Source organism: Eulemur rufifrons, chromosome 2, assembly GCF_041146395.1.
Source record: "Eulemur rufifrons isolate Redbay chromosome 2, OSU_ERuf_1, whole genome shotgun sequence".
In the NCBI taxonomy this organism is placed as follows: Eukaryota; Metazoa; Chordata; class Mammalia; order Primates; family Lemuridae; genus Eulemur; species Eulemur rufifrons.
Window position 1 is genome coordinate 13222300 of NC_090984.1, and position 16649 is coordinate 13238948.

Sequence of the window (16649 nt, forward strand, 5' to 3'; positions counted from 1 at the left end):
GATGGCACTGGCTTCAATTTATTGAGCACTTGTGTACCAGACTTTGCATATTAACCTTCCAACTATTCTATGATGTTTGTACTGATATTGTCTAATATAACCATTTAATGCTATGAATTTGCCTCTAAGTGTTCCCTTAGCTGCACCCCACACATTTTGATATGTTGTGCTTTCATTTTAATTTACTTCAAAATATTTTCTAATTTCCCTTATGATTTTGTCTTTGATCTATGGGTTATTTAAGAGTGTGTTAATTCCTGGCCGGGTGCGGTGGCTCACGCATGTAATCCTAGCACTTGGGAGGCCGAGGCGGGCGGATCCTTTGAGCTCAGGAGTTCGAGACCAGCCTGAGCGAGAGCGAGACCCCATCTCTACTAAAAATAGAAAGAAATTATCTGGCCAACTAAAAATATACAGAAAAAATTAGCCGGGCATGGTGGTGCATGCCTGTAGTCCCAGCTACTCGGGAGGCTGAGGCAGAAGGATTGCTTGAGCCCAGGAGTTTGAGGTTGCTGTGAGCTAGGCTGACGCCACGGCACTCACTCTAGCCCAGGCAACAGAGCGAGACTCTGTTTCAAAAAAAAAAAAAAAAAAAAGAGTGTGTTAATTCCTAATTATTTGGAAACTTTTTGGGCATCTTTCTGTGATTGATTTCTACATCCATTCCCTTACATTCTGAGAACCTACTTTGTGTGACTTCAATTCTTTTAAATTTGTTAAGATTTGTTATATGGCCCAAAATATGATCTTCCTTGGCAAATGTCCCTGTGCACTTGAGAAGAATGTGTGCTCTAGAATGTTCTATAAGTAACAATCCAAGGCAGTTCAAGTCTTCTACATCCTTACTGATTTGCTGTCTACTTGTTCTGCTTATTACTGAAGGAGGCATATTGAAGTCACCAACTATAACTGTGGATTCATCTATTTCTTTTTCAGTTCTGTCAATTACGACCTCCTATGTTTTGAAGCTCTGTTGCTAGATGTATATGCATTTCTTTTTTAAGACAGGATCTTGCACTGTCACCTGGGCTAGAGTGCAGTGGCAGCATCATAGCTCACAGCAACCTCAAACTCCTGGGCTCAAGCGATCCTCCTGCCTCAGCCTCCCGAGCAGCTGGGACTACAGGTGCGCGCCACCACACCTGGCTAATTTTTCTATTTTTTATAGAGATGGGGTCTTGCTCTTGCTCAGGCTGCATATGCGTTTTGATTATGTCTTCTCTAAGAATAATTGATCCCTTGTTCAATATATAACACCTCTCTCTATCGCTATTCCTTGCTGAGAAGTCCACTTGGTCTGATACTTGGTCTAGTAGGTTACTACTATTAATCTCCCTTTTACAGATGAGGAAACTGAGGCACAGAGAGTTAAATGACTTGTCTAGGGCCACACAGCTGGTAGGTGGCAAAGCTGGGGTTTGAACTCACACTGTCTGACCTGGGAGTCCATGCTGTTCGGACGGTGCACTAAACTGGCTAGTGCCACACCACCCAGGTCTCACTCTCACCTCCCTTCCCGGCCCGTCCATCTGCCTCCCATCAACTTTAGCCTCAGCTCTGGCAAGAGCCCCCCAAAAGTCCTCAGTGACCACACACCTGGTCACTGAAGGAGTGTGGAGAACTATGGTTGACTCATTTTCAAAGGAAATCCCAACATTTGAGATTATCTTCCAAAGGGGTCCCTGGGTCGAGATCTTTTATTTCCGAGGGGTGCCCTTAGCTCACAGACCCACTTTTCAGTGGGGAACATCGAGGCCTGCCCGCCAACCCCAGCCAGCTCACCCATGCAATCCCCGTCGTGTGTTGCCGCAAAGCCTGGGAAGCAGAGGCAGTTGTAGGAGCCGACGATGTTCTTGCAGGTCCCGTTTCCACATGGTTTCTGGTCACATTCATTGACATCTGCCAGGACACAGCCCGAGAGCCTGGCTCATCTCACCCCCCCAGGGCATTGGGGTGGGGGGTGACGCTGCCTTCCCTGCACCCAGCCCTGCCCCGATGGCTGTGTAGTGACCCCTGCGGGTGAGGGCTGGGAAGTAACCCTGGTACTATTGACCACACCCATTGTACAGATGGGGAAACTGAGGCATGGGGGCAGATAAGTCATTTACCCAAGTCATTTGTCAGGACTCAAACCCGGGTCTGTCTGTGAACCAGAATGGACGCAAGCACCATTCCCAACTCCACTCCCCCAGGGGAGGTGCAGGCCCCAGGCAGCCTGGCCTGAGAGGAGGGGCCCTCACCTGTGCACAGAGTCTGGTCCGCTGAGGCCTGGAAGCCACGGTGACATAGGCACATGTAGCTGCCCTCCGTGTCCACGCAGTCACCGTGGCTACAGACATTTGGGATCTCCCGACACTCGTTCCGTCCTGGGGGTGCAGGTAGCGTGGTGTTCCCCACCCCACAGGGTTTGCCTGGGTCCTCCCACGCCGCCACCATGACTGGCTAATCTTTAAATTTTTTTTGTACAGACAGGGTCTTGCTATGTTGCCCAGGCTGGTCTCAAACTCCTGGGCTCAAGTGATCCTCCTGCCTCGGCCTCCCAAAATGCTGAGATTACAGGCGTGAGCCACTGCAGCTGGCCCATAACCGTCCTGTTAACAGGTGCTCTCTGTGCACCCCCCGCCCCAGCCTCTACTAGTCCAGACAAGAGAGTGACCCCGACAGAGGCAGAGCCATGTCCTACCCAGGTCACAGTGGGTGACAGAGCCCGGCTCCTCCTCCTCCCTGCTCCTGCCCTGCTGGAGTTTCCCCTGCCGCCCCCTCAGGGCCCCTGCTCACCCACGCAAGCCCCGCCTGGCGACAGCTTGTACCCTAGGGCACACTCGCAGCGGTAGCTACCAGGGATGTTGATGCAGTCGGCGTTCCGCCGGCAGGGGCTCTCCCCGCTGCCACACTCGTCCACGTCTGGGCAAACACAGCCAACGAGGTGGGGCTGAAGGAGAAGCCCACCTCGACAGCGGACCCCTGCTTCGGACCAGGTCTGGAAGCAGCCAGAACTGGAGTGAAGGTGCTTCTGTGAGATGAAGGCCCTTCGGAAAGGTGACAGCCCCCTTACACAGATGGGGAAACTGAGGCTCACACAGTTTAAGTGACTCACCTAGATCACACAGTGTGTGTGTGGAGGGGGGGGGCCAGCATCCCACCCAGACCCCGGGGCTGGGGACGAAGGGGAGAGGTGGCACCTTTGCAGGCCAGCAGGGCGCTGTTGTAGTCGAAGCCCGTCGGGCATTCGCAGCGGAAGCTCCCGATCTGGTTGATGCAGACGCCGTTGGCACAGATGGCGGGAATCTCTCCGCACTCGTCGATGTCTGGGGAGGGCACAAGCCGTCAGGGGCAGCCCAGCCCCCGGGGGACTTCCGGGGACCCTGAACTGAGGGACTCATCAGCCCTGCAGTCTGGGAGATGATGTTGTGGCCACACACTTCAAAAATCCTGCTGTATAAGATGGTATCTAGCAAGAAACTCGAAACATCGATTGATGAACGCATAGCAAAATAGATAGTGTCCATACCACGGTGCATTCTTCAGAAATAAAATAAAGGCATGAAGCCCCGATGTGTGCTACCACACAAATGAACCCTGAATACGTTCCACTAAGTGGAAGAAACCAGACACACAAAAAAACAAATACTGTATGACTCCGTGCACAGGAAACGGCCAATCCATAGGAACGGACAGTTGATTACTGGTTGCTAGGGGCCAGGCGGGGTAGGGGGGAGGCTGTGATTGCTCATAGGGACAGGGTTTCTTTGGGAATGATCAAGACGTTCTGACCTCACACTGAGGTGATGGTTGCGCAACTCTGTGAATATACTAAAAACCACCGAGTCGGGCACTTGGAATGGCTGAAGCATATGGTATGTGAATTATATCTCAACAGAGCTGTTATATATTAGTAGCTATGTGTACACACACACACACACACACACACACACATAACCTAAGTGTCCGCCGGTGGGGGCCTTGCCTACAACCTGGGATGCATCCACGCCACGGAATACTCCAAGGTAAGGCAAAAGGAGAGGCCACGCTGCAAACCGTAACCTAGCTAGTTCTTCCAGACATGTTTTGGGCAAAAGAAGCAAGTTTCAGATGAATATGTTGGGTATCACATAATTTATGTAAAACTCTCAGAAAACAATGCCATATGTTTGCAGGGGTGGTAATTGTGTGTAACACATGAAGAAAAAACCAGAAAGAAAGATTCCAGGTGTATTTATAAGTGATTTGGTCTTTTAAAAAAGAAAAAAATAAATAAAAGAAATATTACAGGCATAAAGCATAGAAACCTCTTGAGAAGGGAAACGGGACAGATTAGAGGTGGCGACTGGGAGGTGAGTTTCACCTGCTTGGTTCTGATTTTTTTGAAATAAGAATACATCGGTGGAGGCCAGGCGCGGTGGCTCACGCCTGTAATCCTAGCACTCTGGGAGGCCGAGGTGGGCGGATCGTTTGAGCTCAGGAGTTCAAGACCAGCCTGAGCAAGAGCGAGACCCCATCTCTACTAAAAACAGAAAGAAATTATATGGACAGCTAAAAATATATATAGAAAAAATTAGCCGGGCATGGTGGTGCATGCCTGTAGTCCCAGCTACTCGGGAGGCTGAGGCAGTAGGATCGCTTGAGCCCAGGAGTCTGAGGTTGCTGTGAGCTAGGCTGATGCCACGGCACTCACTCTAGCCTGGGCAACAGAGTGAGACTCTGTCTCAAAAAAAAAAAAAAAAAAAAAAAAAGAATACATCGGTGGGATTAAAACAACTGAAAATGGGTTTATCAATTAAACACTGCACAGTTGGAATTTGGCATGCAGGTGTTAAATTGTACAAAACCATGTGGGGTTTTATTTATTTATTTATTTATTGTGAGACAGGGTCTTACTCTGTCACCCAGGCTGGAGTGCAGTGGCTCCATCATAGCTCACTGCAGCCTGGAACTCCTGGGCTCAACTGATCTCCCTGCCTCAGCCTCCTGAGTAGCTGGGACTACAGGTTCGCACCACCACGCTCAGCTAATTTTTTTATTTTCCTTTTTTTAGAGGTGAGGTCTTGCTATGTTGCCCAGGCTGGTCTCGAACTCCTGGCCTCAAGCGATCCACCCGCCTCGGCCTCCCAAAGTGCTGGGATTACAGGTGTGAGCCACCGCACCCGGCCCGAAACCTTAACTTAAACAGGGAGCGCTCTGACACCTGTTACAATACAGATGCATCTTGGGGACATTATCCTCAGTGAAATAAGACAGTCACAGAAGGACAAATCCTGTGTGACTCCACTCACAGGAGGTCCCGAGAGTCGTCAGATCCACAGAGACAGGAAGTAGGACGGTGGGTGCCAGGGGCTGGGGAGGGGCGGGGAGTGAGCGTTTCATGGGGACAGAGCGTCAGTGTGGGAAGATGAGAACGTTCTGGAGATGGGGGGTGGCGATGGGAGCACAGCCATGTGCATGCGCTTAATACCGTGGAACTTGTGCACTTCAAAATGGTTAAAATGGTAAATTTTATGTCATGTCTATTTCACCATCATTTAAAAAAATGAATAGCAATTTAATAAAAATACCCTCACTGTTTGTAAAGAAAGGACATGTTTTGGGGGCAGGATTCCCGGGGAGCTGGAGGTGTGGGGGGTGAGGGGAGGCAAGCGGGACCCGGGTGGCGGGTGGCGGACACTCACCGAGGGGCTTGCCCGTGTGGATGTCAGTGACGAAGCCCGGCGCCTGGTTTCCGCACAAGTCCTGGTAGTCGGCTGGGCAAAGGACACCAGGGCTGGGTCACCCCGAGGGGACACCTCCTCATCCCTGGAGCCCAGCCCTCACCCAGCCGCCTCTGCCGGGTCCCTCGGCCATCTCCCTCCTTCCACTTTGATCGTTGCTGGGGTAAAAGCTGCCACTTGCCTGTGCAGTGTGACTTTCCAACACACAGACGGGACCTCTGCTATCTCTTCTCCGCCTGGACGCCACCAGCCACGCCCACTGCCCTCACCAGGAGATGCAGACCCTTCAGTCAGACCCCAGACCTTGCCGCCTGCCCCCACCTTCCTTCCAACAGTGGCCCCTGAGCTCCCGCTGCCCCCACGTGCTTGTGTGTCTGCAGGTGACCTGTTCCGTCGTGCCGCCGCACCTTTGCACGCGCCATTCCGGCTGCCTGGGAGGCCCCTCTCCCCCTTGCCTCCCCTGGTGAAGCCCCCTTCAAGCCTGCAGACTCTGGGCAGCCAATGGGGGCCGCCATCTGACCCTCTGACCGGCCACGTGGGCCCTGGGCAGTGGATGTTGTCACCCTTGGGCTTCCTGAGCAATACACTCTCCAATGACATTCTGCTCCAGATGTCACCTGCCTGGCATGATTCCCAGACTGGGCAGGTGTCCCTGGACCCACCTAACAGACATGAGCAGGTGTTTGGTCTGCGTCACCTCTGCCACCTCTCCCCAGGTCCCTGCCTTGGTCCACACCAGCCCTTTGCCGGCGTGGACTTCCGCCTCGACATATTCCACCCACATCTCGGATTCAAGGCACGAGAGAGGGCAGACACCTGAGTCCCAGCCTGGAACTCGTGGGCGACATCCGGTCTGTCCTGACAACCCCATGATCGGAAGCGTCCGCCTGCAGACCCCTCCCTGGCAGACTGTGCACTGGGTTGAACAACGTGCCCCGCCCAAAAGTTCACGTCCACTTGGAACCTCTGAATGCCACCTCATTTGGACACAGGGTCTCTGCAGATGTAATCATGTCAAGATGAGGTTGGCCCAGAGGAGGGGGGGCCTAAAGCCATTGACCGGTGTCCTGGTAAGAAGACAAGAGGACACAGAGACGCTGGGAGAAGAAGCCAAAAGTGAGGACAAAGGCAGAGATGGAAGTAACGTGGATACGAGCCAAGGCAGGCCAGAGGACACCCGGAGCCACTAGAAGCTACAAAGAGGCAAGGAAGGATTAATTTCTGTTTTGTGTGAGTGTGTGTGTGTGTGTGTGTGTGTGTGTGTGTTTTTAAAGAGACAGACCCTCACTTTGTGGCCCAGGCTGGAGTTCAGGGACAGGATCATAGCTCACTGCAACTTCATACTCCTGGGCTCACTGATCCTCCCATCTCAGCCTCCCGATTAGCTGGGACTACAGACACGCACCCCAATGCCTGGCTCATTTTTTCCATTTTTTGTTAGAGACAGGATCTTGCTATGATGTCCAGGCTGGTCTTGAACTCCCAGGCTCAAGTGATCCACCCACCTCAGTCTCCCAAAGTGCTGGGATTACAGGCGTGAGCCACTGCACCTAGCCAGATTTCTGGTCTTTAAAGCTACCTCGTTAGCAATAATTAGTTACAGCAGCCCTAGGAAACAAACATGGCTGTAAATCCCTGGTGGCCCCCTTCTCATGGCTCTGCACTCCTGGCTGCTAGATCATGCCAACAGGTGTCATCCCAGCTGTCAACATGTCCTGCTCGGTCCTGCCTCCAGGCCTTCACTTCTGCTATTCCCTTGCCTGGAACAGCCTCCCCCAGCTTGACTGATGTTCTCACCAGGGTTCCAGTCTTCCTCAGAGCTTCCCTGAATCTGCCCCTTCCTCAGCCCGGCGGTGGCGGGGGGGTCCCTGGTTCCCCTAACCAGCTGTGCTTTCCTCCCTGTCGCTGGACATTCACTGACCCCCTCCTTCCCCCCACCTCCAGCTGGTCCTGTGAGTCTTTGAGGGATTTTCCCCACCAATGAAAGCCCTACTGGTCCGTCCTGAATTCTCAAAATCTGCAAAATAGAAGAAAAGTTGCCATTGCCTTGTCCACACTAAAGGATCGCTTTCCATACATGGGCATGTAACTTTCACTCTCCAGCTGTCATCAGAACATGGCAGGCTAGTATAGGAGCCCTCAGTGTACTGTGCCTCCATCATGCTAGGGAGGGCCCAGGCTGGGAAGAACTCACGGCTAGCGGGGGTGGGGCAGGCCTCACAGGGTCTATTCCAGGCCTGGCCGATGTTGTAGGAGCAACAGCACATCTTCCGGGTCACATTGAATGCCAGCTCATTTTGACATGTGCCGTTATACTGCCGAAAGCAGACACTCTTCCTCAAATCTGCAGTTGGAGTTAGGGAGAAGATTGTGAGTAAAGGCTGCCTAACAGAGGAAGAGAAAGCCAAACATATGGGACCTCATTCATGGATCCATTTGAAAATTACTGGCTTGATGTCTCCCCCCACAACACACTTGGGGGTGCTATTCATTTTTTGGCATTTTTTTGGGCAGTGCACCACCTGGGCAACTGTTCATGGCAGTCCTGGGCTCCTGAGTCCTGCGGCCTTGCTCACTGCCACATATCAGCAATTCAAATACGCTTTCTCTCTCTCTTTCCTCCCCCAAGCACACCTCTCTATACTCTTCCAAGGCTTGGAGACTCCCAGCACTCTCTCCCAAACCCACGTGTGACTTCTGTACCTGCCAGTTCCCTGGGTCATCACACTTCCTACCCATGCAGTTGTTGCCACCGTTGACTTGCAGGTACTCCGCAGGGCAGACACAAGTGTAGTTCCCCAGGGTGTTGTAGCAGGTGCCAGGGCCACAGATGCCCGAGCGTGTGGAACATTCATCGATATCTACAGGGGAGGAAGGGTTGGAAGGGGACAGGTAGGCAGTGTCCAGGAATTGTCTGGATAACTTCCCACCGGAGGCCCATTGGAGACATTTCACCAGGGGCTTGAGTTTGGCTTCAAAATCAGCTTAAAATGCACAGACATCTTGGTGATATGGAAAGATACAATATGGCATTAAGTGGGAAAAAAAGTTTACTATATATTACTTCTATCAGAAAAAAAATGACCTAGGCCCATGATTCAATGTATTATCACTAAGAAAGGAGCAACCATGTCCTCCTAACGTGATGTGATCGGAAGCAAGAGCCCTATATAAAAAGTATTCTTTTTTTTTCTTTTTTTTTTTTAAGACAGAGTCTCCCCCCCCCCAAAAAAATGTATTCTTTGGGGAAAAAAAGCTGATTCTCAACCTGATCAACACTCTAGTCTAGAGACAACAAACTTTCTGTAAAGGGCCAGATTATGTCGGTTCTGTGAGCCAAACTGCCGTGTCTGTCATAATTATTCAATCTACTCTTGTACCGTGACAGCAGCCACAGACAGTATGTAAATGAACTGTGGTATTGGCTGTGCTCCAAGAAAATTTTATTTATGGACCCTGAAATTTGAATTGCATATAGTTTTCATGGGTCACAAACTGTTATTTTTCTTCTGATCTCCTTTCAACCACTTAAAAAAAATGTAAATTAGTTTTCTCAGCTAGTGCGCAAAAACAGGTGGCAGAATATTAGCATGCCAGGAGTGGCGTCACCAAAGATAGCAGACTAGGGAACTCCATAGCTCCATTCCTCCCCAAAAGAAACTACTGATCTGGCAAAAACTGACAAAATCAACTTTTGCAGAACTCTGGAATCCAGTCAAAAACTTACAACAACCAGGGAAAGATTTATGAAGCAAGAAGCTGCTGTACTACGGTAAGAGAGAGCCGTGGCATCTTCCAGTGACTGCCCACCACTCCCCACACCACAGACCTACAGCAGCCACGAGAATCTTAAAAGTAGTAACAGAAAAGCAACACATCACAACAAAAAGAGCCTCAGTAAGATTAACAGCCAGTTTCTCTTCAGAGACCACGGAAGCCAGAAAACAGTGGGATGACATTTAAAGTGCCAACAGAAAAAACCTGTCAACCAAGAATTCTGTATTTGGCAAAACTACCCTTTGGAAATGAAGGAGAATTTAAGATCATCCCAGATAAACAAAAACGGAGGGAGTTTATGTCTTCCAAATGAAATGAAAAGACACTAGACAGTAACTCAAAGCTATCTAAAAAAAAAATAGAGAGGAAAAAAACTAATAAATAAAAATAAAATAAAACAAAAAAGACAAAAATAGAAAACAATGATAGAGGTGGCTATATAGGTAAATATAAAAGCCAGGAGTATTGCATTTTTGGATAGTAACTCCTACTTTTGTTCCTGTATGATTTAAAGGATGAATACACAAAATGATTATTATTAGTATAGGTTAATGAGTACACAATGTATAAAGATGCAATTTGTGACAATAACAATATAAAGGGGAAGAGTGGAGCTGTCAAGAAGTAGAGCTTTTGTGTATTACTGAAACTAACTTGGTATTAACTCAAAATTGATTGTTGTAAAGTTAAGATGTTAATTGTAATCCAAGGGTAACAACTAAAAAAAAAAAAAAAGCTAAAAGAAATACAGAAAAAGAAACAAGAGGAGAATCAAGTAGGTCCACTAGAAAAAAAATCAATTGATAAAAAAAGAATGCAATAATGGAGGAATGGAGAAACAAAAAAGATGTAACACATATTGAAAACAAATAGTAAAATATTTGAAGTAAGTTCTTCTTTATCAATAATTATGTAAATTAATTAGGACAGAGATTGACAGAATGGATAAAAAATAAAAACATGATCCAATGATGTGCTGTTTATAAGAGACTCAGTTGAGATCCAAAGACACAAATAAGTTGAACGTGAAAGGATAGAAAAAGATATTCCAAGCAAATAGTAACCAAAAGAGAGCTGGTGTTGCTATATCAGATAAAACAGACTCTAAGTCCAAAACTACTGTAAGACACAAAAGACATTATATGTTGATGAAATAATCATTCATCAAAAAGGTATAACAAATATGCACATATATGCACCTAACAACAGAGCCCCAAAATATATGATGCAAAAACTAATAAAAAAGAAGGGGAAAACAGACAGCTCTATAATAATAGTTGAAAAATTCAATACCCCACTTTCAATAATGGATAGAATAACTAGACTAAAGATCACTAAGAACACAGAGGACTTGAACAACACTATGAGCCAACCAGACCTTACAGACATCTCTAGAACATGCAACTCAGCAACACATTTTCTCAAGTGCACATGGAAAATTCTCCAGAATAGACCATATATTGGGCCATAAAATAAGTCTCAATAAATTTTAAAATGTTAAAATCATACAAAGAACCTTCTCCAACCACAATGGAATAAAACTGAAAATCAATAACAGAAAGAGAACTGGAAAAGCACATGGAAATTAAACAACACATTTTGACCAATTGGTCAAGGAAGAAGTCACACAGGAAATTAAAAAATATTTTGAGATGAATGAAAACAACAACACAACATACCAAAGCTATGGGATGCAGTAAAAGCAGTACTCAGAGGGAAATGTATAGCTATAAATGCTTTCATTAAAAAATAAGAAAGATCCCAAGTCAACAACCTAACTTTACACTTTTTAGGAAAAGAAGAGTTACTAAACCCAAAGAAATTTCTAAGGGTTGGAGGAGACAGAAAGGGATGAGATATTATTCAAGCATTTTGAATTTTTTTTTTCCTTTTTGTAGAGACGGGGGTCTCACTATGTTGGCCAGGCTGGTCTTGAACTCCTTGAACTCAAGCAATCCTCCCACCTTGGCCTTCCAAAGTTCTGGGATTACAGGCATGAGCCACAGCACCCAGCCTATTCAAGCATTTTGGGTCCTCATTTTGGTTTGACAGCTCCCATCTCCATGTACAAAGAAAATTTATATTTATTTATTTATCTATCTATTTTTGAAACAGAGTCTCACTCTGTTGCCGGGCCTAGAGTGCAGTGGTGTAAGCTTAGCTCACAGCAACCTCAAACTCCTGGGCTCAAGCGATCCTCCTGCCTCAGCCTCCTGAGTAGCTGGGACTACAGGCAAGTGCCACCACGCCTGCCTAATTTTTTCTATTTTCAGTAGAGATGGGGTCTCGCTCTTGCTCAGGCTGGTGTCAAACTCCTGACCTCAAGTGATCCTCCCACCTCAGCCTCCCAGAGTGCTAGGATTACAGGCATGAACCACTGCACCCAGCCAAGAAAACTGATATTTAGATCTTAGATCTCTCTCTTCCTTCACCATTTCCTTGATTTTCTAAACATATTGCTCAGTGTAATATGAGTTTACTGTCTGGCTGCTGTGAGTGCTCAGGTAGTACCGGCTGCAGGGAAGACAAAGGATGGACAGATGGATGGATGGATGGATGAACAAGTGCAGGAATGAATAAATAAACTTGGGATATTGCATTAAAGGAGCTCAGATTCAAGGATCAGAATGGCCGGCCTCAGAGCCTTGTCTCCACCACTTGCTAGCTGGTGCTTCTGGACAAGTCACTTAATTTTAGTGAGCCTTAGTTTCCACATCTGAAAAATGGGATCATGATAGGAACACATCCCTCATGGGGCAAGTGTTGTGGTGACTGAATGATGAATGATGAGGCTCAGCACAGTGGTGGCACACGGTCCTAGACACCAGTTAGCTGTTGGTCATTACTATTATATTCAAACAAGACCAGCAGGAGACAGCTGAAGTGCAGCTTGAAGGGAAGGAGAGGCTGTTTCTTCTCCTGTCTTTTCCTTCTCACTCTTCGCTCTGGGACGTGGTCAGCTTTTGCTCATGAAAGAAAGGACATGGTTGCAAAGCCAGGTCACTTCTAACTGGGTGGAGGGCAGAGGGCAGAGGTTAGACAATGGAGAGGAGAGAGACCCTTCCAGTCTGGGCAGAGTCCGTGCTCACCCTCACAGATGCGGGTGTCCTCACTGAGGTGGTAGCCAGCTGGGCACTCACACTGGAAGCTGCCGAAGGTGTTGACGCAGTCGCCCCCCTGACACAACCCTGGCAGTTCCTGGCATTCATCAATGTCTGTCAGGAAGTGAGGAAGCCATGCTTGGAAGCTAAATCCTTGCAGGGGACTTGGGGGACACCTACACCCTGCCCTGGGCTCCCCAGGGCTCCCTCAAGGATCCCCAGGAGCTATCCCATGGCTGTTGGACATTTGGAGGGTCTGTCTTGAAGGAGCTGGACCCAGACTCTCTTGAGTTAATGTTATCCTAAATTCAACTCTTTTCCTTTCATCTGTTAGTTCATCCTTCCACCCACCATATAGTTTCTTCTGGATGGAATGTCTTCTCCAACCTCCATCACTCTCTATGGATACAATGGATGGGAGGATGGATGGATGGATGGATGGATGGGTAGATGGATGGATGGGTAGATGGGTGGATGGATCGGTGGATGGATGGATGGGTGGATGGGTGGATGGATGATTGGATGGACGGGTAGGTGGGTGGATGGATGGGTGGGTGGATCGGTGGATGGATGGATGGGTGGATGGGCGGATGGATGATTGGATGGACGGGTAGGTGGGTGGATGGATGGGTGGGTGGATGGGTGGATGAGTGGCTAGATGGGTCGGTGGATGGATGGATGATTTGATGGATGAGTAGGTGGGTGGATGGATGGATGGGTGGATGGGTAGATGGATGATTGGATAGATGGGTAGCTGGGTGGATAGATGGATGGATGGGTGGATGGGTGGGTGTCTGGATGGATGGATAGGTGGATGGATGGGTGGATGGATGGGTGGATGGATGGGTAGGTGGATGGATAGATGCATGGATGGGTGGATGAGTGGATGGATGGGTGGATGGATGGGTGGGTGGGTGTCTGGATGGATGGATAGGTGGATGGATGGGTGGATGGATGGGTGGATGGATGGGTAGGTGGATGGATAGATGCACGGATGGGTGGATGAGTGGATGGATGGGTGGATGGATGGGTGGGTGGGTGTCTGGATGGAAGGATAGGTGCATGAGTAGGTGGAAGGGTGGGTGAGTGGGTAGATGGATATTAAAAGTAGTGGATGGATGAATAAGAAAGTGGCTCAATAAATGACAAGATGCATTAGTGGATGGATGGGTAGGTAGATGGACAGGTGAGTAGGAATACATGGATGGATGGGTAGATGAGTAAATGTGATGGTGGGGGATGGGGGATGTATGGATAGAAAGATGGGAGAAGGAAAGATGGGTAGATGGAGGAGGGTTAGAAGGATGGGTGGATAGACAGGTGCATGGGTGAATGGGGCAGGGATGGATGGATGGATGGGAGGAGGGATCAATAAACCAACAAGAGGAAGAAATGGATGAAGGAATAGATAAAAAATTCAGCGCAAACTAAAAGCGCAGTTTGGTCCTGCTGCCCAGTCTGCAGGCGGGAGGATGTGCCCCCTCCCCACCCAGAGCTGCTCAACTCTGCACTGTAGCGAGGCAGGGATGGGAGAAGTCAGCCCCTAGGTGGGCAGAGGGATGGATGGTCCCCAGACACTCACCTTCCAGAATGACAGTGACAGGGTTGGGCCGGAAACCCTCGCCACCCGGACACAGGGTTCTGTACTCGGCTGCAAGGAGAAACAGGCTCCTGTGAGGGGCTTTGGGGCAGGAACCCTGAGCAAAGCTTAGGGAATGGAGGAGGGGACGTCCCCTGAAAAGCGCTCCAGGGTGGGCCCCATCCCTCTATTGTACCAGCTACACCTCCTTATCTCTTTGGCCTCTTGGGCCAGTCCGGGGGCTGCCTGGGGATGCAGAGTGTGTGCGTGTGTGTGTGTGTGTGTGTGTGTGCGCGCGCGCGCAAGTGTGGGTTCACATTCAACATGTGAGCAGAAGGGTCATGGCTTGGGGTGAGGGGAGAAGGAAGGATGATTCCTTCTGACCCAAACCGGACCCTTATGTGACTGCAAGTTTCCCGCATGAAAGGAAGACCCTGAACGTTCACACATGCACACACCTGACTAGGTGGATGGGTACCCCCCTGTTTCACAGCTGAGGCCTTTGCACATACTGTTCCTGCAGCATTGCCACCCTTCCCCCTACCGCTGGGAAAACTCCTACTCATCCTTCAAAACCTCACTCAAGCCTCCGCCCCTGGGAAGCCTTCTCTTATCCCCTTCTGCTCCACAGTTTCCTCTGGAGCCATGGCTATGCCTCAAACAAACCCTTAGGACAGATCGACTCTCACAGCCCTAAAACTGTTGGTTCAAGGGTGAGGCACGGTGTGTGCAGTGGCTGTGGCTCATCCTTCTCTGCATCCCCAGCCCTAGCACAATGCACAGAGGAGCTCTCAATGTTTGTTGACTGACTAAGTGACCAACTGAATACAAACAGAAAAGAATTTGCAGAAAGCAACCTCAGAGAACTGCCAGAGAGTACGCTGTGTGAGCCAGGACAAGCCCCTCTCCCTCCCTGGTGCTCTGTTCCCCTGTCACCTAAGGTCCTCCCTTAGCAGAGCTGACACCCTAAGTGCCCGGGTCTCTGTGGCTCAGGTCACCATGCCCGTCTCCCCTGCAGGGACTCACTGGTGTTGCCCGTCGGGCACAGCTCGCAGGGGTTGCCCCAGGCCCGGCCCAGGGAGCAACAGCAGGAGGCTCGGGTGACGCCAGCTCCGATCTCGGCACTGCAGAAAATGCCACCATCCCCTCGGTTGTGCGTGTCCAGGAAACAGTTCCCAACCCGGGTGTCTGAACAGGCAGAAAGGGAAGGTTGGCAAGTCGGGGAAGGAGAATTCTTCGTACGTGTGCGCGGGAGCGTGTGTCAGGCTGGGTCCCGACAAGTGACTGAGGACCAGCATATGTCCTGTTTGTCAAGAGTGGGTAGATTGGAACAGGTTGACATCGGGGTGACCCAGACCACAACCTGCCCAACTCGGCTGACTCCAGAGCCCCCCAGCCGGAGCCAAGCGTGGACTCACCCACGCAGCCCACCCCGCTGGGGTTCAGTTCGAAGTCCTGGGGGCAGCTGCAGAGGTAGCTGCCAGGGACGTTGACACAAAGGCCGTTGATACAGTTCACCGGGTCTGCGCACTCGTTGACATCTGTGGGGAGGACACACCGTCTTTAGCAGGGAGCCCCCCTCGGCCCCTCTTCCTCCCGAGAAGCAGACCTCACCCTGGGGCCACTCTTGGGCACCAGACTGTGGGACGACAAGGCAGTGTCCTTCCCTGGGAAGAAATCTCAGAGGACAGGAGCCTCCAGTCTGCCCTGTCCCATTGCACTGTATCCCTCCTCCCACCAGCTCTGTCCTACTTGGCACAGTTTTGCTCCTTTAAAACACTACCTGCCCTGACTTCCCTTAATTATTTATTTATTTGTTCATTTATTTATTTAAGAGACATGGTCTCGCTCTGTCGCCCAGCCTGGAGTGCAGTGGTGCAATCATAGCTCACTGCAGCCTCCAACTCCTGGGTTCAAGTGATCCTCCTGCCTCAGCCTCCCAAGTAGCTGGCACTATAGGCACATACCACCACCATGTCTGGCTAATTTTTCTTTTCTTTTTTTTTTTACAGATGGGGTCTTGCTAGGCTGCCCAGGCTGGTCTCAAACTCCTGGCCTCAAGCTATCCTCTTGAGTCAGCCTCCCAAAGTGCTGGGATTACAGGTGTGAACCATCACTTCTGGCCCCGAAGCCCATATTTAGAAAACACTTTCAAACCAGGGGTTGTGGCCGGGTGCGGTGGCTCATGCCTGTCATCCTAGCACTCTGGGAGGCCGAAGTGGGTGGATCATTTGAGCTTAGGAGTTCGAGACCAGCCTGAGCAGGAGAGAGACCACGTCTCTACCAAAAATAGAAAGAAATTATATGGGCAACTAAAAATATATACAGAAAAAATTAGCTGGGCATGGTGGCACATGCCTGTAGTCTCAGCTACTTGGGAGGCTGAGGCATGAGGATCGCTTGAGCCCAGGAGTTTGAGGTTGCTGTGAGCTAGGCTGACCCCACGGCACTCTAGCCTGGGCAACAGAGTGAGACTCTGTCTCAAAA

At 49.7% G+C, this 16649-nt stretch overlaps 1 protein-coding gene across 1 annotated transcript in view; it reads right to left on the minus strand.

Moving 5' to 3' along the window:
* The window catches only part of FBN3 (fibrillin 3), an 85869-nt gene that overhangs the window by 17220 nt on the left and 52000 nt on the right, over positions 1-16649 (minus strand). The window contains exons 38-48 of the mRNA XM_069491413.1: positions 15581-15703; positions 15189-15350; positions 14166-14234; positions 12572-12697; positions 8441-8566; positions 7900-8049; positions 5667-5738; positions 3183-3308; positions 2779-2904; positions 2241-2366; positions 1783-1899 (exon numbers count right to left, since the gene is read on the minus strand). Coding sequence (XP_069347514.1) covers positions 1783-1899; positions 2241-2366; positions 2779-2904; positions 3183-3308; positions 5667-5738; positions 7900-8049; positions 8441-8566; positions 12572-12697; positions 14166-14234; positions 15189-15350; positions 15581-15703 — 1323 coding nt within the window. The remainder of the gene's footprint in view (positions 1-1782; positions 1900-2240; positions 2367-2778; positions 2905-3182; positions 3309-5666; positions 5739-7899; positions 8050-8440; positions 8567-12571; positions 12698-14165; positions 14235-15188; positions 15351-15580; positions 15704-16649) is intronic.